This window comes from Populus nigra, chromosome 5 (assembly GCF_951802175.1).
Source record: "Populus nigra chromosome 5, ddPopNigr1.1, whole genome shotgun sequence".
NCBI classification, from domain to species: domain Eukaryota; kingdom Viridiplantae; phylum Streptophyta; class Magnoliopsida; order Malpighiales; family Salicaceae; genus Populus; species Populus nigra.
This window is the reverse complement of record NC_084856.1, coordinates 20435532-20460346: the sequence shown is the minus strand read 5'-3', so window position 1 is coordinate 20460346 and position 24815 is coordinate 20435532. Positions and strand designations below refer to the sequence as shown.

Sequence of the window (24815 nt, the reverse complement as noted above, 5' to 3'; positions counted from 1 at the left end):
TATTTAAGTTCCAGGTTAGTCTTAACACAGAACAACTGAAGAAAGCTGACCCCTCAATTTAGCTCCAAGTGGCAGAAAATGCAATAAGGATCCACATATTTACCCCTCTGAATTTGCCTATCCTTAGCAAATAACCTCATAAGGATAGCACTTAGCAACTCAGCATAGAAAACTTGCTTGGGATGATATGCTTTGTTCTTCAAGTTATCAAAGGTTGGAGATAGAAATGGAATAGGATGAAGCTAATTGGGCTATTTAAGTGGCCCCCCTCACGTTGTGAACTAGAAAAAGCCGGAGAATCATCATGCCCCCACGTCTCAACCTAGACCATCTCAGAAGAGGTCAACTGAAAGCCAACCTGTACCGCAACATGGAATTATTACGGCGGATACAGACATGCCGACCACTTTGGGCGGGGAAGGGATTTACTAACTTCTATAAATTTGAACCTTTCAGAGGGAAAACTTGATCCGGCGGGGACCACTTTCTGCTCATTTGGATTGTAAAGTCTGTTGCAAGTGGCATGGGCTAATGCGCCTAGACCTCAGCCAAAGAACAGAACTTCTGAGCCGTGTTGCCTGCGCAAAAAGCAAAAAGAATCGATGCTTTTTATATTGCCAACTGCAGCAGTTTAAAATGTGGTTGGCCACGTTGACAAATGGGCCCTCAAACCAAAGGTTCTGGTCCCTGTGGATCAAGTTGTAAGAACAAGAATCCCCTGGAAATTAGAACTGTGAAAAATAATATGGGGAAGTAAACTGGCTTTCCCTCTAGCTCAATAAAAGCATTAAAACCCAGTATTATGAGTGCTGCACTGTTGCATCACAAACCGTGGAAATGCAAGTACCAATGCATGACCCTAACAATAGAACTGCTACCATAAATTACAAAAAGGTTCAATTACTATATTTCAAAAGGTTGTAAAAACGTATCAAATTCTAAAAGAAGATACGGGGACTACTAATATGAAGAGGTTAAAGATGTAGTAAAGACCCTGGTTATGCTACTTTAAGAGATCTTGCTCTTATAATGTTTTTGAGCAGAAGCCATGACAATCTTGCAGAATGACCAACATACAAAGAAATCAAGAAACTAACACAGCGCTGCAACTGGCCACAATCAGATATAACAAGTCTAAGCAAATACTCCAATATAAGAAGAACAAGAGACAAGAATTTTTAAGCTGGTTAATCATCTCGATGATTCACAATGTGCTAGAGGAGGAAATAGAAGTTGCCATTAACAGTAATTGAAACATACAAATTAGTAATCACACTTGAATGACTACAACAAAGTTAATTACCAAAGTATAAAGATTCTACCAGAAACACACAAAAACCACCTCCTTGTAAACGGAACCAACCAACACGTTCCCAATTTGATCTTTAACAACCAACAATGTCACACAATATAGAAGTTACAACAAATCAAAAATCCCAAACTACAAAAACCAAGTCTCTGATCCCCAATTCCACTGTTACATCCTCCACGTCTTGTGCAAAAAACTTCGATTCAGATCAAGAGTCCACCAATACAATATATGCTTCAAATCAGACCAAAACTCACCAAAACCAACACTCAAATCCGAGTATAACCCATTGTGGGTCGCAAAGGCTGACTACCAACAACCGAAAGCAATCCACCTTCAACAGCACTTTCCTCATCAAGAAACAAATCCTCGGTGCCCCTAAACGCGGCGTGAACTCCAACAATCACCACCCCAATAATCAAAGCAATCAGAACATTCAAACCCACATGAGTAAACACCAACGCCAATATAGTAACCAATCCGAGCACACACAAAACAACTCTGTCATCAAGACTTTTATTAAACACCACCACCGGACCATCACGTCCGAAATATAGAAACAACCACGCCACAAATATCACGATAAACACAATCATAGAAATTGGATGCCACAAAAGACTTAAAAATAAGATTGCAAGAAATATCATTGCATAATTCACACGAAAGTAATTGACGTTGAATTTGATGCGTGAAATGGCGTCATTATAATTGTTAGGGCGAATGAAAGATGATAACTTTATAAGTTCTTGCCATGGACGGCGCGTGGCTATGAGGGTTTGAGTTGAAGTGCTGACGCGCGAGATGAATGTCAGGGTGGTTGGTGATTGTGGGGATTTTGTGGTAGTGGTTGTGGTTGCGCTGATGGTGGTGGGGATGGTGCCATAACCTGCTTGTGCTTTTCGTGACATTTTGGTGGAGGGTTTTTGTTTGGATCTTGAGGACCGAAAGAAAGTTTGAAACTTTATGAGAGAAATTAAAGATGGGTTTTAATTTAGAGATAGAAAGGTGACATTTTTATGGTAAAACAGCATATTTTTTAGGGTTAGGGCCTCTGTAGAATTCTAAATTTCTGGGAAGACAATTGAGAAAGTGGAGAGAGAAAATGAATTTCCTTTCTTACAGGGAAAAAGAAATTAAGAATATCATGTTCAAAACGATGGTTTTATTTAATTACAGTTGTGACCCAATAATTAGTTTCGTGGAAGGTCCAGGATTTGAGCTTAATCCACCATCGAGCATGGACTCAAAATTTTGTGGGAATTGACAAGTTGCTTCTTCTTTTACTACTTAGTTTTCAGTTTGGTACTTTAAGTTTTGGAAACTTACAGTTCTATTGAGTAAACATGAATTAATTACTCTCCAAACTCACTTCAAAAATAAAAAATCAAATCCAAGACTCATAAAATCACTTTAAAAAATAGTTATTCCGGAGCACCGGAAAAAACCAAGCATCAAGGTGGCACTTTCTTATTCTTTGTCGTCAGCTACATAATATCGGGAAAGAGAATATTTTTTTTCTGGAGAAAATCAAGGAGAAGAAAATTGTCTGCAACAGAAAGGGTAAAAGAAAATTCTGATAGTGTTGAATTTCAGCTAGAAAACTCGTACGGCTACAAAGAAAAACCCTACCAAAATCGCATGGATTCATAACAAAACCGGAAAGAATTCAACATAAGAAATTTATGCCCCAAAGTATCAGTTTGTCTGGGGATACCATTTCTACTCTTTCTTTACTTTTCGTTTTGCTTCCTCCCCCACAGGGATTAATACAACTAATTTGATTTTGCAGCTTCTTGCCGAATATTCAGGCAAGAGAAATTCCAGCAAAGCTTTCATCAACTACTTTTTCAGTCCTTCACAGTACTAATGTATTTGCTATGGGCACACATTATGATTTTCCCTGGTCTGTACCATGAAACTTTCTCCCAGCATCAACTGCTTCCCTGAATGAAGAGGCAAGTTGCATGGTTACGAATAAATTTAACCAGATAAGTACAAACAAGTATCAAATCCCAAATAGTAAAAAATATACTGTAGAGACGCCATTTGATTCACAACCAGAAGTGCTTGTATTCTATGTTCATCATACAAACTCATCCTTCCATCCCTCACTGATCACACGAAGGAGCTGAAATTTCAATTGGTTTTCAAACAGTTTTTTTCCTGTCCTAATGCAGTTTTTGCCATGTAATATGCATCTCTGTAAGTTCCCGAGTTAATTTTCTCAGTTAAGGATTCAGATTCCATAAGTTGATTAATTTTCTCAGTTAAGGCTTCAGATTCCATAAGTTGATACACTAATATCTTGACTTGAATGGAAAGAATACAAAGTTTAAAGGGTCAGAGAAGCAATGATTTGTAATGAAACTCTTCATCACATACCTAAAGGATTTCACAAGCTCCTTATTTTCAGGGTCAAGCCTCACACCCTCGTAAAAGGAATTTGCGGCTTCTTCAAACCTCTGCAAGTAAAAGACAATCAAGAAATGCTAGACAATGTAAATCAACGTAACACCCATGGAACAAAAGGAAAAAGAAGGCATGCCTGCAACAAGCGGAGAGCTGAGCCTTCCCGATACCAAGCTTTTGACCAATCTGGTTTTAGCTCTTTACAGGCCCTTGCATCAGCTAATGCTTGGTCAGGTTGCCCCAAGCGCATCCAACTCAGGCTTCTATTCGAAAGCACGGTAGCATTAGTGGGATCCAAATCAATTGCCTGCAAATGCACATCAACCTCTTATTCAATTAATATCCAGCAAGCTATCCAATAATGATGGTTAGTTAACACCTAGGAATTCTTCAATTTCAAGGATAAGGTATCAAAAAGTAACAGCAAACACCTAGAAAGAAACTAGTTCTTGTGTATTTCTGGATCTTCTGACACTTCAATCTAAGCTTAACTCCTTCAAATATGAATTTGCTCCATTAAACTTCCCATCTTCACACATATCTCATTCCTACAAACAATTGTAACTACTTTCCATATTACAGGGAAATGCAAGTTAAGATTTTAACACCTATTTCTTTAGGCAGTCGTGACTCATATAGGTGTCAAAAGATCCACTGTACGAAATGAGTTTTAGGAAAAATTCAAAATACCTAGTGATAGAAAAGAGGTCATTAGAAAGCTAGTTTCCAAATGCTACATGTTACTTGAAAAGGCAAATCACGCATAAGGACCAAATGTTCTAGTAAGAGAACAAGAAAAGTGACAAAATAAAAACTCTAAATCTCAAAGGCATACTTGTGTATAATCATTCACCGCAGTAAGATATTCCTTTCTTCTGAAAGCATCATCTCCTCTTAATTTTGCTTCAGCAGCTCTCTCCTTTGCTTCAGGTGAAACCTGAACAAGTTGAAACATTTATTATTGTGAAAAATATACTGAAACATATTTTCAGCCAAATTGCTTGACTTGTGGAATTACTTTGACCTGCCACAAAAGACAAGCAATGAAGCAAGGTAAATGTCCAAGTGAACTGCAATAAGCCCCTAAAAACACATCATTAATGCTTGCATAAAGCTGTTCAATTCAGGTAAGGAAACCAACCAACTTTGGGGTAGATTGAACTCATTCATGTTATACCAGTATGACTCTGAGTTTGATTTTAGTTGAGTTTGGTTCTTGGGATAAGGCTTCAAGTGGCCTAGCAAACCCAACCCTATAACTTATTGACAGGCTCAGTGAAATGATCAGGTTGGAATTTGACATATACAAATTATATGTATCTATAATTTGAATGTATTCTTCCTTTGCTAATTGATGCAGCATAAATGCAATGAACAGACTGGGAGGTTGCAAGATATAAATCCCTTTGCGCAGATGGTTTATGAAAATGCTAAATATTAGAGAATAAGGAGAACAGAGAGCCAAATCAATCTGAAATTCAGGGTCAATATTGGGTCGGACATTTGGAGTTAACAAGGTCAACTCAGTTCTGATCCAACTCACATGGTTTTAGACCCATACATAACAAGTACATAAATCTTAAATAACACTGCGAGCAAGCTGCAAAAAGATTTGCAATTAGCATGATTTCTTGATAGGAATGAGAATAAGAACTCTCATTAAAGTAGAACGGTCAAAGCCATGAGCACAACTGAAGCGTTTCAACCAGCAAGCAAAAAATAAAAACAATTTCACACAAATTAACCAACTGTTCATCATTAGAAATATCTTTTATGGATGACTGCAAATTGTACAGGTGAAACAACACTGAATTCTAACATGATTGGACCAAATGAGAGGGAGTTACATGTAACTGGTAATTGTAAGCTTGTCAGTGGTACTAGAGCAAGGAAAAAAGATCCATTGTCAAGGAATAACTCAATAAAGCATCCTGACACAAAAATCAGAACAAAAGCAGCACATAACGGGCAAGAAAATTAAATTATAGCATAAGTAGTACCTCAGGGAGATCTCTTTTAGGCATATCCATGTTCTCAGAAGCATCAATTTCCTTCCCTATCCTAGTTTCTTCCTGCGAAGAATTTCCAATCCAAAAAAGGGAATTAATAACAGAAACTACCAAGGGTAAAATGAAATTAGCTGCGAGTACAATAACAATATCTGGTCAAGTTAGCCTGTTATCCACTTGTTATTTCTCCCTTTTTAGCAAAAAATCTCCCTTTTATAATCTCATTTTCTTGGCAATAGAAAATGTGTATGAATGTACAACAGATCAAGAGTTCATTCATAAATAGTACCACGAATCCTCATGTGAGTATGGATGTACTCAAAAACTTTGACCCCCTCATTGTGACACAGAAAAATGTAAATTAGTAATTGTTAGATAGTGACAGCAGATGGAGCACATGTATTTGTGGTTTAGCAAAAGTTGGAGACCTTAAGTCTCATAAAGTTCATAACAAATCTTCAAGGATCTTAATACCTCTTTATTAGCTTCAGACAGCATGTGTGCAAGAATTCCATCAACAGTCCACTCATGAATGCTCTGAACTTTTGTTGTTAAGGGGAAGAGGATCTCAACAGCTTCACGGTTGCCTCTTGCAGCGGCAACCTGTATTGGTTTCTGACCATCCTGGGAAGCAAAGAAAATTCGTAACCATTCACAGTAAAAATAAAGGTAAACAATAATTACATGAAAGTGGCCACCATATACATTTTTTTTTTCACATGAATAACATTTACCATGAAATAGCAACATTAAGATCTTAGGAAATTTCTATGGAAAAAAATAAAATTAGTCATTGATTGATATGATAGAAATCCAAGGGAATAGGAGAAACACTGAATTTATGGAGGCAATCTGGCACTGCTCCATTTCTGCCCCAAACTCAACCATAAGAAAGTATTGAAAATCAAAATAAATAATAATTTACATCAAAGAGAGAACCCCAACTTGTAAAATCATAGAGACAAACAAGAGATAACACTAAAGAAAGCAGTACTCCCTCGAATAACTGAATGCAGTAACAGCCTCACCTCATCAGTGACATTAGAATCAGCTCCAGCTTCTAATAAACGGTTCAAAATTTCTGGGCTTCCTAAATCAGCAGCAATGTGCAGTGGTGTTGCTCCACCAGCAGTAACATTCACGTTAGCACCAGCCTGCACACAAGATAACACAGAAGTCAGAGCTATAAAATGGCGCAAAGTGATATGCACATAAGCATAAAAAATAAGATTAAAGATGCTTCAGCACCAAAAGACGTGATCTCCAGAACGAAATTCCCAAGCTTTGGTTTATGGAAATATCCGGTTTACTGTGTAAATTGCTAGTAAAACCAGTGACACAGTCACTAAATTCAAGAAATTTAACAACCATATGCAAAGTAGTAAGTGATTTAACGGAAATAGAACCACTAATTGGCTGGAGCCATATTCACTTTGCCCCCCTGTAATTCTGATTCATTTGAATGAAACACCTCTGCAAGCCACACCACCTGTTGTTGTTTGCACCATTGTTGTTTTATAGTTAAAAAAAAATGAAATTTAAACGTACAATTTTTTTTTCATGATTTCACTCATGAAGGAAAAATAATAACCACCATCAAAAGGTATTAAAGATGTCTACATATGAAATTAACTCATTTTAAAAATCTTTGCTGTTAACATGCAAAATTGTTTAGTTAAGAAAAAACTAGTTTTTTTTGTTTTTTGAGGTTAGGTTTTTTCAAACGCTGGGGAAAACAAGTGGTCTAATATGTTGCATATAAAGGCACCCCAGAGAAGATGAAAAATTTACAAAACATAATTAGAGGAAGGAGATACCTGAACCAACAACTCTAGGCATGCTAATGAACCAGCTGCTACAGCTGATAACAATGGAGTTACATCATCTTCAGTTACAGCATTAGGCTGCAAAAGAATTTCAAAAAAATATAAATAACACCATAGAAAAACAGTCAAGAGAAACATAAAAGCTTGTCCTGAATAAAAAAATATTCAAATAAATTTGTAGAAGTGCTGGAACGTAGCAAAGTTGGAATAATCTTTACATGAATAACTACCCAAAGAAAAAGGATGTGATACATGTTACCCAAAAACTTCGATACTAATAGTGGGCTGACTTTTTGACACAATTATACATGTTCAATATAGATTGTCAAGTGTCACTTTAGGCAGACATGATTATGCATGTTCAATTTGGATTGTCACATCTGCCAAATTTCAAATGGCTGTAACTCGCTATTTTTGTCCTTCTCTCTGATTTGCTCTTAAAATTTGTCATTCATTAATAAAATTAAAGGGGGGGGGGGGGTGTTTACATTTGCATGGTGCTCCAGCAACACTTTCAAAGCATCCGGTTGACCATGCCCAGCAGCCCAGAGTAAAGGAGTGCCAGCATCACTTTGTGATTCAACCTCAGCACCCTTAGAAAGCAAATACTCCATCAACTCAGTATTTCCTGCAAACAAGCATGCAAAGCACTGAAGCAAAAATCTCAATAGAAGCGGAAGATGGAATGTATCTGGGAATAAAATTGATATTTCTGCATTAAGCATGACAGTGCATATCATTAGAAAGATCATGCAGGCAACATAACCACGCAAAAGAAGAAGACTTGCCCCATTAAACCCCAAACATACCTATTCCTGCAGAATGGTGCAATGCTGTGGCCCCTAAATCACTTGGTATAGCAGGATTGGCACCCTGGTCAAGTAGGTATTTAGCAGTGGCAGTATGTCCTTGCCGGGCAGCATGAACAAGAGGAGTCTCACCTGCATATGGTAACAAGTTCCTTGAGATGATCTATAACAGCAAGATACTGGTAACTGCAACTGACAAATGCATGCCATCTAAATTTTTGAAAAAAAAAACCTGTAAAGAGATGCAAGCGTAAATGCAAATCATAAGAACATGGTTTCACTTTAGTTTTCAAATGAGCAGATGAAAGGAGAAAGTTTTTATCCATGCCCCAATTTATTGTCATGCATTTTTTCAGTGTCCCTGATACATATGGTGCTCTTCTTCTCTTCAGTTTCTTTTAGGTGTCCAATCACAGAGAAGTTAATCTAACAGCACTTTTCAAGACCTCATTCCTTTCATAACTTTACTGTGTTCAATGATGAAAATAGTATAACTTGTAAAGCTTTGAAAATGTGTTCATGTAATACTTCTGAATATACATAAACAATAAACAATACAACCAAGAGAATTAAATTCACTAAGCACCCAGTCAAACAGCCAAGCTGCCAGCTCACTATGTTCCACTATCTTAAGGAACATCCACCAACAGTGATACTCAAACGAAACTAATAGACTAGGATCAGGATTGGTAAGAATTTTTATAAATTTTCTCCTAGCAACAGGATATTCAAAAACTTGTCCCTGCAAAGTTGATGTCTAAAAAAAACATATGAATCGTCATATTACTCAATTACATGGCCAGTCAAATTAAAAGCTGGTCTCCCTAATGCATACCAGTCCAGCTTCATTTATCTCAAGCAAAACAGTGCCCTGGTTGCTCAATTAAATAAGATTAAGGGATTCTCACGAACAATAAGGAAAGAGTATTCTCAACACCATGAGGAGGAACAATTTGGATAAAAAAAAATATATACCATCTTCATCTTTGTTATCAACATCAAGCTTCAATTCCTCAATCAAATACTTGCAAACCTCAGTCTGTGCTTCTCTTGCAGCAAAATGAAGTGCCCCTCGTTTATTAGCATCCTTGATTTCTGCCACAGTTTTTGACATTCCCTTCCCTTCATCAAGCTGTGCTGCTATATCTGTTTAACCAAACACCAGCCATCAAAATTAAACATTTACACACAAAAAAGATCCCAAATAACAAAAATACAAATGCATAGGAACATTCTCCACCAAAAGTCAATTTAAGCCCAAAGTATGGAAAGAAAAGAAAAGAACTTACTCTTAAGAAGATCAAGATTTCCAATACAAGCAGCAGTAAGAAATTGCTGAACCTTCTGCCTGACTGCAGTCACTCACAATCGAAGATAAACAAATTCACGAACTTGCATCGAGACAAAAAGAGAACCCTTATAAAAGATATCGCTAAACTCTCCGAAATCAAACAACTTTGCATAAAAGTTTGCGTCTCTATAGCTACTTGTGTTTACACTACAAAAAAAATAAAAAATAAAATAAAAGAGTGGGGGGGGGGGGGGGGAGGGATACGTAACCTGCAAGTGCATCAGAAGCATCAGAAGCCATAGTAAATTTCTCAGATAACTTGTTTTAATAACCTTAAAAGTGTACTGTTGTGCACCGCAAGGACAACAAGCAGATGATTCTGGAGTTTATGCTTTGCTTGCAGAGGGAAAAGAAAGGAGAAGTGAAAGACTCGAAGCAGGGTTCACAGTTTACCTCTCCGTTTTTATTCGTATAAAAAACAAATACTTATACTATAAAATATTTGGGAAAATCAAAATTACACTTGTCTATCATGCTTTAAAAAATTATATTTTATATTATAGATTTTATATACACACTAATATTTAGTATTATATATAAAAAATCAATAAAAATCATTTAATTATTTATAATCTTACTATTACTTGTTATTTGATAACTAAAATGTTTTTATATTAAATATTACATCTTTAATTTTTTTTTTCTACTAGAAATATATTAATGACACTTAAACATATTAAGTTAAATTTTTTTAAAAAAAATGAAAGATTCACCGTGCACTGTGAGTGATTTTACTGGACTCAAGCAGTGTTTCTCGCGCAAAATTTCCTTTGATCTCGTGAGAGGTTTGATTCTATTTCTTCTCATGTTTCCGGTACTTTATGGGTCTCCTGCGTTGTCAGTTTGATTCTATTTTTTTTTTTATCCTTTTTTTAGTTGTTATCTCTTCTGCATTTGGGAGTTCTGACATTGTTTGTTGCTCTTGCAGGTCTCTCCGGTTGTTGTTGCTTCTTTGGCCTTGGGTGCTGTTGCGATTTCGTCTGGATGCAGCTAGATAAGTAACTAGAACCCTTCTGGTTGGTTTTCTATTTTGTGGGGCTTTGGAACTTTCACTTCTATGGGTTTTGTGTGGTTGGCTTTTTTTTCCTTATTTTTTTTTATTGTCAGTGGTGTATCTGAGTGCCGAGAGAGTTTGGGGGTATAAAAAAAAAAAAATTGGATTATCTCCCATATTTTGCATTGCATCATCTCTCTTCTGTTATGATTGCTTTTTTTTCCTGGTTCTCTCATTTGCTATGGTTATTCTGCTTGAACCTGTTTTTTTGCCTCTGCTGCTTCTAGCTGGTGTTAGTTTTTCTTACAGGTTCTCTTTCTTTTAGGTGCTTTGTGTGGTTCTCCTGTGTCTGGTTGCCCTCTGCTGATTTTCTTTCTGTTATTGCTTCTTCTTTTTTGCTTTTTACGTCCTAAGATGGTTCTTTGTTTTGTTGTACATCCAAGGTTTCTTGAGCATTGTGTTGTTTCATGCTTGCACCCTAGGTGTTTGTCAAAAGGCCTGAGAGAAGGTTGTCTTTCTTTTTTCCCATGCACTGCTTCTATGTTTTTGGTTTTGTGTTGGCTTTCCACGGTGTTGCTATTGGTCGTGCCTTGGTTTGTGATTTGGGAGGTAATTTGGTTGGCTCTTTAACTTGCTCCTCTGTTCCATTTTCTGTTTGGTGTGATGTGTTTGATTTTAGGTGCTTCTTTTGGTTTACCTGTATAAGATTTCGACTCAAGTTTTTGTTTTTTTTTTTTCAAGTCATGAAAAAGGTTGACCAAGCTTTGGTCATTTATTGCATGTTATGATTATTTTTTTTGTATTTTTCAGGGTTATATGCTCAAGTTTTACCCAATATGTTGTGTAACTGGCTACGCCTGAAGAAAAATGAATCACGTTGCCACCAGAATAATCTATGGACCAATCACTTTGTTACATTGCAGGTCAGTCCACGTCTTGCAAAGGATAGAGAGAGATTTCCTCCAAACAACATCCTTTTTATGTTATTTGGGACAGGATTGCTTTGGATGAGCTGGACATGCTTTAATGGAGGAGATCCTTGTCTAGTGAGCACTGTTAATGGAGGAGATCCTTGTCTAGTGAGCACTGATGCTTCTTTGGCAGTCTTAAATACTGTGGACTGGGAGTGTTTTCACTATGGACTCAAGCAGTGTTTCTCACACTCACAATCCACAGAAAAATATCAGAATGTCTGAATTCCTATATAAGGATGCAGATATTGTTGCAAAGATTGTGATCGCGTTAATTATGTTTATTGTTTAGGCCTAATAAACACTTTCATGATGCAGTGTATATTATGTCCTCCTGAGATGCACCAGAAAACATATATTACTGCGTATCATGTGGCTTCAAATGCTGACAATGAACAATAGCACTATAAAAAGGCTTCTGACTGGTTCAAAGAACTTCCAGTTGATGGTCAAGTGGAGCTGGTAAGTAAGCTCTCTTCAAATGTCAACTTCTGGACAGTTGAGAAGCTTCCAAATGAGAGCCATTAAGATTTTATAAACAGGACTTTCACTCATCTTTTCACCTAACTCCCCCTGCCGAGACCAAACAATTATTTCTATCATTTGTTTGATTATGGGATCAAGAGAACAGCTATCGATGGAATCAAAAGGTGAAACTGGGGCAAGTATAGATGGCAATTAAATTAATTTTTGGATTGATTGAATAATTTATAAAAAGAGTGACGGTACTATTTGTTCACTCTAAGCTTGAACTATGATTGTCTTCTATGATTTTTCTCATATTATTCAAAACTTTAACTTCTGGCTTTGTGACTTGCATGGAATTGATGTCTATATTCACAGGTGTAATGGACTAGCCATATACTCATGTATGGAATTTCAATTTTGGTAAGTATTGTGGCCTGTTGTTAAGGTGGGCTGTGTTCATAAACTCAAAAACCACCATACCATCTCATGATTTTTTTTCCGACATAATCTCTTAATTGGTCTTCATAATGTCATGTGACATACATGACTTGCTGAATGTTTTACACTAAAAACTTCATATTTATTAATTCAACTGTTATTCTATGCCTCTTTTTTTGTTGGCTTTACATTATCTAAACGTTGATTCTTCAATTTTGGGTTTCTGATATTCAGGCAAGAATTATGTTATCTTCTAAAAGATGAAAAAGAAGCTCGTTTTCAGTTTCGGAATGTACAAAAGGATTGAGCGAGCAAAACTTCTCGAGGAATGCACTCCTCTAAATTTTGCCTTGACATAGCAAGTGACAAGCCCTCATCAAATTGCCTCATTGATGCCATTGCTAGCCACTGTGTTCCGGTCATCATCAGTGATGACATTGAGTTCCCTTATGAGGATGTCATTGATTACTCCCAATTCTGTATATCTGTTCGCACATCAAATGTTGTTAGAGAAAAGTTCCTCTTAAATCTCATCAGGAGTATTAAGAATGATGAATGGGCTAGAATGTGGAAGAGGTTGAAAGAGGTAGAAAATTTCTCTGAGTTTCCAATATCCATCAAGGGAAGGTGATGTAATTCAAATAATATGGCAAGTTGTAGCGAGAAAAGGCAATGCCTTTGATGATTGGTCATTAAAGGATGTTGCAAATTTTCTGCAATGCCTTTGATTTCTCTGCCATGCGGCACTTTTCTGCTCTGGCATGGATAGGAAGGAACTGAAGCTCAGAGTTACTGGGAGGATATGGAAGGAACAACAAAATCCAGAAACCGGAGTGTGCATGCCAACCTTTGTAGCTAAAGCAAAAGCAATTTTAAAGACATCTACAAGATTTTATCTTATACCTGTGCCATCCTTGTCTTCTGTGTTGTAATGGATGGAATTGATGAAGCTCCTGTTTTTTTATAAATAAATTTGTATAATGAGCGGCTATTCTTCCATGGATTTTTGTTTGATAGTACGCTTCAAGTTAAGATTTAACGAAGCTGTTTTTTATGACTCAAAGTAAGAGCTACAAATGAATACAGCAATCCAAGAGGTGAAAACACAGCTAAATCCTTGGTTCTTAAATTAGCAGGACTTTGAAATTGTAGAAGTGAATATTAAGATTAAGATTTCGATATCTTCACGGTATAAATTCCCGAGTTCACCCACCAAGTTAGCTGAGCCACACTTCGTCAGCTCCCGTAAGATTTGCTTTGAAACTCGACCATGTCCAGTGATTAGGTCAACAGATTGCCATGTTGACTCACTGGACTTAACTGAGTTTGATGGTTTTGAAGGTTTCATAACCATAACTAAAGCAACTAACAGAGAAGCATTCCCATATGCTAAGACCATGATTCCAGACATTGAGTTGAAGAAATCTTCGAGACCTATTTAAGCATGTCATGGTTTCTTTTTCAAATTGAAACATACCCGTGTTCCAACCTCAGGATTATATGCATTAATGTCAAAAAAAATCTTCACAGTCCATTTAAACAAAATAAAAACACAAAAAAAAGAGTTTTTTTTTATCAAATCCCATGAAATTATTAGGTCAAGCATCTCCTATTCAAGATTTGAATAGAATGATATGCAGCGCATCATTTTGGTTTTTGAAAAAAAAATGGTTTATGTAGCTTGCAAAGATTAAATATTGACCCAATAATTTCACATCTTAAAAGATATTCTATTTGATTTGGTAATTTGTGTTTGGAAAAAGATAAAATTATATGTGAAAGAGATAAAATCATCACTTGCAGAGAGAAAATTAGATGTGTTGCATGGTTGATTTTTCAATTTAATATATTAAGGGTAATTTAATTATTTTGTCATATTTAAAAAAATTTAGTGATAAAAAATATAAAATGTAATTTTTTAAAATTCAATAGAAAAATGCAATTTTAACCGAATTATAGAATGTTAGAAGTAATTTTCTCAAAATATTTTTATTGTTTTTGTTTTTTTTTAATGGAATCTCTTTAAGTAAAATAGGTTTTTTTTGGTGGTTTTTTAGTTGTTGTTATAAAATTCAGCCCAACTCAAGACTCGAGTAAGTGATTAGGTGGTAACAAAGTTGAGTCTAAGATACTAAGGTTAGGTACAAGGGTGTTTGCAATTAGTGAATATTTGGACGTGTAGTAATTTTTGTTTTTAATTATGTTTTAAAAGTGGGTTTCATTTAAAAATGTATCAAATTAATGTATTTTTAGTGTTTTTCAATGATTTTGACGTGTTGATATAAAAATTAAATATATAAAAAAATTATTTTAATATATTTTTTAAAAAAAAACACTTTCAAAAAACATTATATACCACAATATCAAACACATAAATTTTTTACGGAGACTATGTTTAAGGTATCTAGGTTGCAATTAAAGCATTGTTTAGCATTGCAGTTCAGTCATATTATTGATTTTTTTTACATAAAAAAATTAGTTTTAAATTAATTATTTTTGATATTTTAAAATTATTTTAATAATATACTGATATCAAAATTAAATTTTAAAAAATAAAAAATATATTATTTTAATATATTTTTAAACTAAAAAAATGGAAGAAGAATGAAATATTCAAATATATTTCTTTATCAATGCTTCTAACAGTATAAAACCTCTCGTAAATATCCATATATATTTTCTTCAAAGAAATACAATTAGTTATCCTTGGCTTCGAACTCTTATGCATGGCAAGCCATGATGAACACATGCATCTCATCCATGCATGCACAATCTAAGAAGATAAAGAATTATGTATAGGACGAACTGTGTAATCATCAATGGGGATGTAACAAGACACGCCTGCCTTCAATTTGAATTTCCATAAAAAAAAAAAAAAAAAAAAGGCCAAATTACAGTTTCTACAGGCTCTGTTTCCAACAGCAAATAAAGAAATTTGCATGCCTAATGGAAACTTTGATAAAAAAGAAGAAGAAAATAAACAGAAAGCATCAATCTCTAACCAAGTTATCAAGAACCAATGAACAACTACTCCATTGGCCTTGTAAAAGACCCCATAATTAATGCCACCCCATGTTTGTTGGCCTCTATATTGGTAGTAAATTCTATCAATACCTAGTGAAAATTTAAGCCAACCCTCCCTCTCCTTTCTCTTTCTGAACTTTTTTTTCTCTCTAGCTCTGTACAATCTATCCCGCACTTTGATCAATAAGACTGCATGACTGAACAAGCTACAGCTTGTGCCCAGTGCCTTAACTTGGTCTTAACCTGCTTTGGATCATCACCTGCATGCAGATAATCATAAATGTCCAGCTTCGTGTAATTCTGTATACAGAAAATCTTTCTTCTTCTTTTTTCCCAAGTATATGAAATTAAATTTGAAATGGCTGGTTAGTTCGTAAGTTTGATTTTTTCTAATAATGATAATCAAAAGTGACGAAAGGCAACCAGTCATGCTGATCAGGATATGGAAACTTCACCTGGGCTGCATATTTTCCAGTCTGGATCACTCATGGGGCTCCCAAATGAAGATGAACGTGTGCCCATTGCTGAAGATGATGAAGAAGATAAGTCGCCACTTTGCGGTGTGGACACGGGACTTGGCGAGAGTTGCCGGTTAACTGCAAAATAGAGATCCAATGCTGGCAATGTATTGGTCAATTGATGTCCCTCTTCCTCTTTAAATCCAAATCCAAGCTCTATACACCCTTTGAGCTCATGCAAGTCTTCATCTGTCAAGTCATCAGATTCTAGCAGCCCGCTCCTTCTCCTCTCTTGCATTAGTATTTGGCGGCGGCGTCTCTCCCACGCTCTGTCACGTCGAGTCTCGCACATTGAGAGTTGCTTGGACAATCGTTTCTTGTTTTTCAATATAAGTGGTGCCAATGGCATGCGCTCCAGATCTTCAGAATCTGAGGAGTTCAATGATGGCAATGAAGACGACGACGACGATAAAATATTCACCTTCTGAGCCTTAGGCTCATGACAGTTCTTCATTCTATAAATGTCCGGCGCCGAGGGATCGAGTCCAGGCACGGCAAGTGGGCAAAACGATATTGAGGCAGCAGCGACAGAAGAAAACTGTCGCTCTACCACCAAATGGGAGCAGTGCGGGACAGGGGCGGGGGCGCCTCTGAAAAGTTATGGAAATGCTCTTCTCCAAGTATTTTCAATAAGACACCAACCTCACCAGGTCAAGCTGGATTTGATTGAGAAGGCTTTAATGGGCGAGAGGAGAGAGGACAGGAAAATGGGGGGGAGGAAGGCGACTGTCACGCCTATCCGCTGGGAGGACTTGTTAGCCATTTATTTATAACAGTCAATTACAGGACATTTTTGTTAAATTTGGAGGCTGTGTTAGCCATTTTTGGTTTTGTGTTGTCTATTTTGGAGAATTCGATGAGTTACGATCCTATATATTCACATAATATTCTTAGCATGTAGCTACTCTCTCTCTCTCTCTGTGTCTTATGATTGTCGCATAATTATACATTCCTATATAATGTCACCAACAGAAAATATATTTTTGTTACTAATTACATCCAATTCATTTTTGTTATCAACTAGATAGATCGATGGCATCCGTTCTGGCGTGTACCGAGTTGATTTATATATATATATATATATATATATATATATATATATGCATGCCTCGGACTATACTACTAAAAGATTAAGATGAAAAGAAATTGAAAAAAAATAAAAAAGAGCTCTGACTCAATCTGAATTAAATAAAAATTTTATGATCTAGATTTTGAAGTCAAGATATTCTCATAAAAAACATATAGAAAAAGAAATAAATAAACTCAAAGTCGAATGTTAAAATTGAGAAAGAAAATAAATGTAAAAAAAATTAAAAATAAAAACTGATGTCAACTCAAGTTAACATCTCATACCCGTGATCCAGGTCATGAGACAAGGATGACCACATCAAAAAAAATAACAAATCTCAATCTTCAACAATCTAATGTCGAAGGCTTAAAATCAAAAAAGAAAATTAATTTTAAAAAAATTAATTAGGAACAAATTTTACATAATAATAATAATAATAATAATAATAATAATAATATAAAAGCTCTAAGCCAATTCAAGCTAATATAACAAATGTATGACCCAGACTACGAGACCAGATTGTTATCATAAAAAGAAAAACAAAAAAAATAAATTTAATTTTCAATAAAACTGATGTTAAATTATGAAGTCAAATAAAATTGCTGCAAAAAAAAAAGACATAAAAAACCAATATTAATCCAGGTTAAAATCTCATACTCGTGACTTAAGTTATGAGACTGTGATCATCACATCGAAATAATTAATGAAACTCAATTCTAAACAAATTAAATATTGACGGATGAATTTTTTTTTTAAAAAAAAGGGAGAACCAATTTCAAAAAAGAAACCAAGACCAAAATTACAAGAATAAAGACAAAACTTGACATAAAAAATAAATCAAATCAAATGATACGGGATTAAATTGAAAAATAAATTAAAAAAATAATAATATTTGATATAAATATCATGTAAAACAAAATGTTAAATGATGAAATTGAAAACCAAAATTAATCAAAAATATAATTCAAAACAAATAAAAAGAAATCAAAAGAATAAATGTCAAAATAAAAATAAAAAGAAGATGGGAGACAACCTATAATTTTGGCTAAAGAAGGCGGAGAAAAAATCCAGCCTTTAAACACCGCAAGACACCTTACATGTGTTGCTTTTTTGGATACGTCTTCACGTGATCTTTTAGTCAAGACAGTGGTTGGTCTTTAAAAAGCGTCACACGTGTCATTCAAAGAATACATATGCCTCTCATATACTAGTGCATATATTATATGTACCAACAACTTTTTTTATTTAATTTATTAAAAAATCTAAGCGTTCGTGACTCTACATAATATTAATGAAAAAACCATAACAAAAAATTAAAAGGCTCCTTCATCTAAGATGTAGATTTTTTTTTATTTTTTTTTACAAGTATACCTTAGTAATTCTACTGTGTTAGAAAACCAAAAATACCTTTACCCAAATAGATATATAAATTTAACTTTTAAGGGTATTTTAGATATAACACAGATAAAAGATCTTTCTACCCCCATTCAATACAGTAACATTTTAGGTTTGTTTATGTTCTTGCTGTGCAATGTTGTTAAACCTCGAGAGTCGAGACCCGCTAGAAGGCTAGCCATTTTTCTGATACATTTACAGAGACACATTTTTGGCAATCCAGCAGATTCTTATGCGGCATGAAAATCTGAGGACTTGTCAGCTACTCAAGACATACAGTTGTCTGAATTATAAGCAAAATATGGTTGGTTCTGATTTTTATGCAATTTAGCTCAGTGGCTCTTTCGACAACCTAAAACAACTGTCCCAAGGGCATCAAGCCCTAGAGAACTCAACTTACAGATGCTAAATATAGCATTTTCTTAGAACCAATGCTTTTAGAACCAATCAAAGCAATAGAATCTACGATTCTTTCTCCCCTTCATCAATTTCCAACAACCTGCCAGTTCTCTACAATGGATGTTTAGCACCCCAAAAGAAGACAGAAGAAAAGAACTTTTAGAAAGTTTCATCACCTCTTCTTGCCTGGTTTGATCCCCTCTGATCCAGGCATGAGTCTCCATGAAAGATTAAAGACGGCTTAGGCTAGCTAACCCTCCATAAACATTCAGAAAGAAAAACAAATAGTCCCGGTGTACAGGAAAAAAATTGTTCCTCCTTTCCTGTACGCCCTAATGCATGCCCTCCCTGTCCATTTCTCTTCAGCCATGCATGCTAATATTTATTTTTTGTTTTCTTTAGCTTGTTTCACTCTTCTTTTCAATGCCCTTTATGTGTCCGGTATTGGGCCTCAGCCACAGAGTTTGTCTTTGAACTGTGGATCAGAAAATGGTGGCTCGGATGGTGACGGGAGAAAATGGGAATCGGATGTCAAATACATCACTGGAAATCATCCACACGCCAGAGCTCAATACCAAGATTCTTCAATTGTTTCTGAGGTTCCATACATGGATGCCAGGATTTTCACATCCGAAGCAACCTATAACCTCCCTATCACAGAGAAAACGCGTTATTGGCTCAGACTCTCCTTTTATCCTTCTGAATATTCTGGCCTCAATATATCAGATTCCTATTTCTCGGTGGTAGCAGGAGGGATTACTCTCCTGAACAATTTCAGTGCTTCGATTACAGCGCAGGCTCTCACTCAGGCTTACCTCATTAAAGAGTATTCTCTAGCTCCCATGAATTCTCATATTCTCAATGTCACCTTTAAACCAGCAGATAAGCCTGAGGCTTTTGCTTTTATCAATGCTATAGAGTTGGTTCCAATCCCTGATCTCTTTGGATCAGGGACAATGGTGGGGTTTTCTGACCAAACTTTTGACGCCACGGATGGAAATTTGCAGACAATGTATAGATTGAATGTAGCAGGGCAGTATATTTCACCAGCCAAAGACTCCGGTAATCTTACAAGAACCTGGTATAATGATGCGCCATATTTATTTAGTGCGGCAACTGGGGTTAATTTGCAGAGTAATGAAAGCTTTGAAGTCCGATATGGAGAATTGGCAGAGTCTGTAGCACCACCTGATGTTTACAGAACGGCAAGAAGTATGGGATATTACAAGGACCTCAACATGAAATTCAATTTGACATGGCTGTTTCAGGCTGATGCCAATTTCACATATGTTGTGAGGCTGCATTTCTGCGAGTTCCAATTAAGCAAAGTCAATCAGAAAGTCTTTAACATTTACATCAACAATCAAACTGCCCAGGTTGATCCTAATGCAGCCGATATTATTGGGTGGACAGGAGAAAAGGGAGTGCCAACATATAAAGACTACGCAGTTTTTGTCAAGGACAGGGAAGGCGATGAAGAAATTCGGGTGGACTTGCACCCATCAACCTCTTCGAAACCTGAATTTTATGACGCGTCACTCAATGGAATAGAGATATTCAAGATGAGTGACAGGAACAACAACTTGGCAGGTCATAACCCTGTGTTATCAGAAATGCTTGCTAATCACATGGCTAAAGCTAGCCATAAAGCATTTAAGACAGACAGTAAAGCTGTGATGGGAACTGTCGGTGGATTTGGCGCTTTGTTGTTTGCTGTAGTTTGCGTTGCTGTTTACCAAAGGACTAAGAGAATTCCTGGCTTTGATTCACATACATCCACCTGGCTACCAGTCTATGGAAATTCCCATACTGTAAGCAAATCAACAATCTCTGGCAAGAGTTCTCAAAGCAGTCACCTTTCAACACTGGCTCAAGGTCTTTGTCGCCATTTCACGCTTCCAGAGATGCAAAGGGCAACCAAGAATTTTGATGAGTCTAATGTCATTGGTGTTGGAGGCTTCGGTAAGGTGTATAAAGGTGTTATTGATCAAGCAACCAAAGTGGCCATTAAAAGATCAAATCCACAATCAGAACAAGGAGTTAATGAGTTCATGACTGAGATTGAGATGCTTTCGAAGTTGAGACACAAGCATTTGGTCTCATTGATCGGTTTCTGTGATGAAGATGGTGAGATGTGCCTGGTTTATGACTACATGGCACTTGGAACTATGAGGGAGCACCTTTACAATACCAAGAAACCTCGTCTGTCATGGAAGCAACGGTTGGAGGTTTGTATTGGAGCAGCAAGGGGACTTCACTACCTTCACACTGGGGCTAAGTACACAATCATTCACAGGGATGTCAAGAGCACAAACATTCTGTTGGATGAGAACTGGGTTGCCAAGGTTTCTGATTTTGGGCTCTCGAAAACCGGTCCTGATATGGACAAGGGCCATGTTAGTACTGTGGTCAAGGGCAGCTTCGGTTACTTGGATCCTGAATACTTTAGGAGGCAACAATTGACTGAGAAATCTGATGTCTACTCATTTGGAGTTGTCCTATTCGAGGCTCTGTGTGGAAGGCCTGCTCTCAATCCTAGCCTACCAAAAGAACAAGTTAGTCTCGCTGATTGGGCTCTTCATTGTCAAAAGAAAGGAATTATTGAGGACATCATTGATCCTCACATCAAGGGAAAAATTACCCCTGAATGCCTGAAGAAGTTCGCAGAGACAGCTGATAAGTGCTTGGCTGAATCAGGACCCGAACGCCCTAACATGGGTGATGTCCTATGGAATCTTGAATTTGCCCTCCAATTGCAGGACAACCCTGAAGGTTCAAATGATAGATCACAAGGTGAGGGAAGTGAAACTTCTGAAGAAAGTATAAGAAACCGCAACTTGGAAATGCATTATAACAATCTCAGCCTCGGAAGCATTAGTGAAGTGAGTGGAGGATCTGAAGACTCTGGCGATATCTTCTCTCAGATTGTCAATCCAAAAGGGCGATGAACATAACGTTCTTGGGAACCGCTCTGCTACCTCGAATGGGGATCAGTGGAGGCCATGGAACTCAGGCATGTAAATCCAGTTTTCTTGGTCACTTAAGAGGGTGATCATTTTTTGTTCCCTATTTAGTGGATATCCTCTACTTGTGTTTTATTAGTATTATTACATAATCGCGAGGCTTGTTTAAATTCATAGCTCTTGTACTCTACATAAAGGATCAAGAAAAGGAGTCAAGATCTCCATGCCAGCCTGCTACTCTATATGTTTTACTCAATCTACCATTTAACTTGTGTATTAAAGATGTATTATCTCATAAAATTTTGAATCTAATTTTTTTTTTATTCTTATCTTAGTTTCTAGACTTTCTCTTTGCTTGAATTCTGCTTCATATCAATATTGCTGAAACATTTGTCAAGAAAACAAAATGATGAAGGAAAAACAACTTGGCATCCAATGTATGATATGATTCTTAAGGGAAATTCTCTTGACATATCAAGTTCTGCAACAACTCATTATCAAGTCTGATAGCATTCTGATTAGATGAAAGGAACATCATGCCTCTCTATGTTCTTAATGTCAATTTGTTTCAACCTTGAAGCATGTAACTTGATAGGTCATGTCATGACTAAATGAAGGTTAGAGGAAGATGATCCTGGGAATTTGTTTTTTCTGCTACTTTTTTTTTTTTTGGTCACTGTAACAAGAAGATTTCTTTATCGAATTCCATGTCTTCTTGAACTAATTCACTTAAGTTTTTTTCTCCAGAAACGGAACGTGTCTAAGGAGAATTGTAGGCATTATGCAGGAGGTAATAGAAGACCTCGTCCAAGCAGCCATCAGAATTACGAGGAATCAAACGACATGTCATTTGAACAGCTCCAGCTGGTATGTCGTTTGAGATGTCAAAACCGTAAATTGGCATAACTTATGAACTACAAGCAATGGGGTAGATTGTAATTTGAATTAAATGTTAATGTGTAATGGTTGGTTTATTCATAACGAAGGATTTCTCAATTTACATGATTCCGTTGGTTATAACACTTTGATCATGGATTTCTTACATGCATGATTTCAATTTTTTTAACCAATTATTGATTTTTTTTTCAATGACTCTTTGATATAGTTATTAAAACTTGGTTCAACCAATGAACCGGTAAATTGAACTTGGAATTCGTCTAGTTCAAAAATATAGATTATTTTTATAATTGATTTACTAAAAACTTACATGAAATTATCTAGTTTGAACGATTTAAAAATTGGATTGAATTATTAAATTTTTTTTGAAAAAGATAAAGAAAATATTGTGCACATAAACACAAACTTGGTTCAACAACTAAATGGATTGATTGATTCTTTTAATTGTCATTTATTTTGTTTTATAGGTTTTTTTTATTATATTTTGTATTTTAACTTTATACCTAGCTTTTTATTGTTTTATAATTTGCTTTGTTGCTTTTTAGGGTTTGCTTTCTATAGAATTGGTTTCGAGTTCATGACCAGGGTCATGGGTTTTAAATACATGTATCCTTTCATTTGTTTTGTGTATCTAATTTGATCCTTATTTTGTAATTACTATTTATTTTGTTTTTAATTATTTATAGGTTTTTTTATCAATTGCATCTCTCATCATTTGGTTTAATTAGAGTTGTATATCAAATTTGATCATCATTATTTTGATTATTGTTTTTTTTTTTTTACCCCTTTCTAATTGAATTTTATTTTCAATTTCACCCCTCGGTATTTTATTTCAAATTATTTTTGTATCAAATTTAATTTTTATTTTTTAATTGTTATTTCTTTTGCTTTATAGACTTTTTTATTATATTTTTTTTTCAATTTCATCTCTAGCTTTTTATTGTTTTATAATTTTGCTTTGTTGTTGTTTAGGGTTTGCTTTCTATAAGATTGGTTTCGGGCTTATGAATAAGGTCACAGGTTTTGAAAGTTAACACGAGTTGACTTTAATTTTTTTTAAGATCCTTTTTTAAAATTAATTTTTTTTCAATATTTAATTAGGAATTAATTTTTATGTTTCTTTCTTTTCCATTTTCTTTCTATTAAATTAGCGAGTTATCATGGGTTGACATAAATCTTTTATTTATTACTTTTAAAAAATTATTTTTTTCCAATTTCTTCCATGAACATTGAGATGTTCTATAATTGACTTTTATAAATTTTTTTAATTTTTTTCGATAAGGTTACCCTGGTATCACAATCAGGTCTTAAATTTAGTATACTAATCTAGATGAGCTCAGCTTTTTTTCTTACTTTTTACATTGTCAATTTCTTTTATTAATTTATTTATTGTAGTTGTATTTTTTTATTTGTATTATTTAAATTAACCGAGCTTATTAAGTTTAGTATAATTAATGACCCGAATCTATAATTTTTTATTTTTTTTATCTAATACTTGTATTCTCTTAATATTTTTTTAACTTTGGATAAAATTTGGTCAGCCCACATTATACACATGCCCTAGTATTGAACTAACCAAAAACCAGATATAACTGATTTAAGATCAACCCAACATGTGTCACTTTATAAAAAAAATCTGTGAGAAATAAAACATCTTTCTAAGTATTGAATTGGTGGCCAGTGGATATATATATATATATATATATAGTAATTGCATTTTCTTCCCTGCCATGCCATTGACGTATTAAACTTCGAAATATCTCCCTTAATTAAGGACTGTACAAAGATTAGCTTACCGTGAAGTACAGTGTAGCGCACAATTAGTGCCATTTAATTAATCAAACTTCATAGTTAATTAATTATTCTCAAAAAAAATTAAGAAAAAATTATCAAGCTTTAATTTCTTAAACATCTTGGCTTGGGGACCCACTTTTTGCTAGTAATATGATTAATCTTATCTGATAAA

General features: G+C 35.3%; 5 protein-coding genes across 18 annotated transcripts; 2 read left to right on the top strand and 3 right to left on the bottom strand.

The window, feature by feature from the left end:
• Nucleotides 1–1215: 1215 nt before the first annotated feature.
• LOC133693399 (PRA1 family protein E-like) lies at nt 1216–2492 on the bottom strand. Its single transcript, XM_062114606.1, has one exon. The coding sequence runs from the start codon at nt 2215–2217 to the stop codon at nt 1579–1581; it is 639 nt and encodes a 212-aa protein (XP_061970590.1). The 5' UTR covers nt 2218–2492; the 3' UTR covers nt 1216–1578.
• Nucleotides 2493–2935: 443 nt separating this feature from the next.
• LOC133695133 (uncharacterized) lies at nt 2936–10123 on the bottom strand. Its single transcript, XM_062116964.1, has 13 exons — nt 9923–10123; nt 9652–9714; nt 9338–9508; nt 8363–8494; nt 8042–8181; nt 7545–7631; nt 6756–6881; nt 6202–6351; nt 5719–5790; nt 4554–4655; nt 3855–4025; nt 3692–3771; nt 2936–3252 (listed from the first exon to the last, which is right to left on the bottom strand). Exons 1-13 carry the CDS (start codon nt 9951–9953, stop codon nt 3198–3200), a joined length of 1380 nt encoding a protein of 459 aa, XP_061972948.1. The 5' UTR covers nt 9954–10123; the 3' UTR covers nt 2936–3197.
• Nucleotides 10124–10381: 258 nt separating this feature from the next.
• On the top strand, nt 10382–13647 carry LOC133695134 (uncharacterized). 14 transcript variants are annotated; one of them, XM_062116969.1, is made up of 5 exons: nt 10382–10498; nt 11518–11630; nt 11997–12140; nt 12522–12566; nt 12819–13647. In XM_062116969.1, exons 2-5 carry the CDS (start codon nt 11575–11577, stop codon nt 12889–12891), a joined length of 318 nt encoding a protein of 105 aa, XP_061972953.1. In that variant the 5' UTR covers nt 10382–10498; nt 11518–11574; the 3' UTR covers nt 12892–13647. The 14 variants fall into 14 exon arrangements, 7 of the variants coding, with proteins under 7 accessions (XP_061972953.1, XP_061972949.1, XP_061972954.1 ...); XM_062116970.1 differs by lacking the exon at nt 10382–10498 and adding an exon at nt 10563–11016; XM_062116967.1 differs by lacking the exon at nt 10382–10498 and adding an exon at nt 10563–11316.
• Nucleotides 13648–15788: 2141 nt separating this feature from the next.
• LOC133694869 (uncharacterized) lies at nt 15789–16580 on the bottom strand. The gene is made up of 2 exons (XM_062116565.1): nt 16064–16580; nt 15789–15868 (listed from the first exon to the last, which is right to left on the bottom strand). Exons 1-2 carry the CDS (start codon nt 16578–16580, stop codon nt 15789–15791), a joined length of 597 nt encoding a protein of 198 aa, XP_061972549.1.
• A 2744-nt stretch (nt 16581–19324) lies between these two features.
• LOC133693598 (receptor-like protein kinase ANXUR1) lies at nt 19325–22158 on the top strand. Its single transcript, XM_062114841.1, has one exon. The coding sequence runs from the start codon at nt 19325–19327 to the stop codon at nt 21935–21937; it is 2613 nt and encodes an 870-aa protein (XP_061970825.1). The 3' UTR covers nt 21938–22158.
• The last annotated feature ends 2657 nt before the right edge of the window (nt 22159–24815 follow it).

Excerpts from the sequence above, each read along its gene's own strand:
- LOC133693399 (XM_062114606.1), bottom strand. The coding sequence starts at position 2,217 with ATGTCACGAAAAGCACAAGCAGGTTATGGCACCATCCCCACCACCATC.
- LOC133695133 (XM_062116964.1), bottom strand. The coding sequence starts at position 9,953 with ATGGCTTCTGATGCTTCTGATGCACTTGCAG. Across the intron at positions 8,495-9,337 it reads TGATAACAAAGATGAAGATG|GTGAGACTCCTCTTGTTCAT; the intron begins GTATATATTTTT and ends TACCATATGCAG. Across the intron at positions 7,632-8,041 it reads TGCTGGAGCACCATGCAAAT|CCTAATGCTGTAACTGAAGA; the intron begins GTAAACACCCCC and ends ATTCTTTTGCAG.
- LOC133695134 (XM_062116965.1), top strand. The coding sequence starts at position 10,414 with ATGAAAGATTCACCGTGCACTGTGAGTGATTTTACTGGACTCAAGCAG. Across the intron at positions 10,499-11,517 it reads TTCCTTTGATCTCGTGAGAG|GGTTATATGCTCAAGTTTTA; the intron begins GTTTGATTCTAT and ends TGTATTTTTCAG. Across the intron at positions 11,787-11,996 it reads ATGGAGGAGATCCTTGTCTA|TGTATATTATGTCCTCCTGA; the intron begins GTGAGCACTGAT and ends TTCATGATGCAG.
- LOC133694869 (XM_062116565.1), bottom strand. The coding sequence starts at position 16,580 with ATGAAGAACTGTCATGAGCCTAAGGCTCAGAAGGTGAATATTTTATCG. Across the intron at positions 15,869-16,063 it reads CTGGAAAATATGCAGCCCAG|GTGATGATCCAAAGCAGGTT; the intron begins GTGAAGTTTCCA and ends ATCTGCATGCAG.
- LOC133693598 (XM_062114841.1), top strand. The coding sequence starts at position 19,325 with ATGCATGCCCTCCCTGTCCATTTCTCTTCAGCCATGCATGCTAATATT.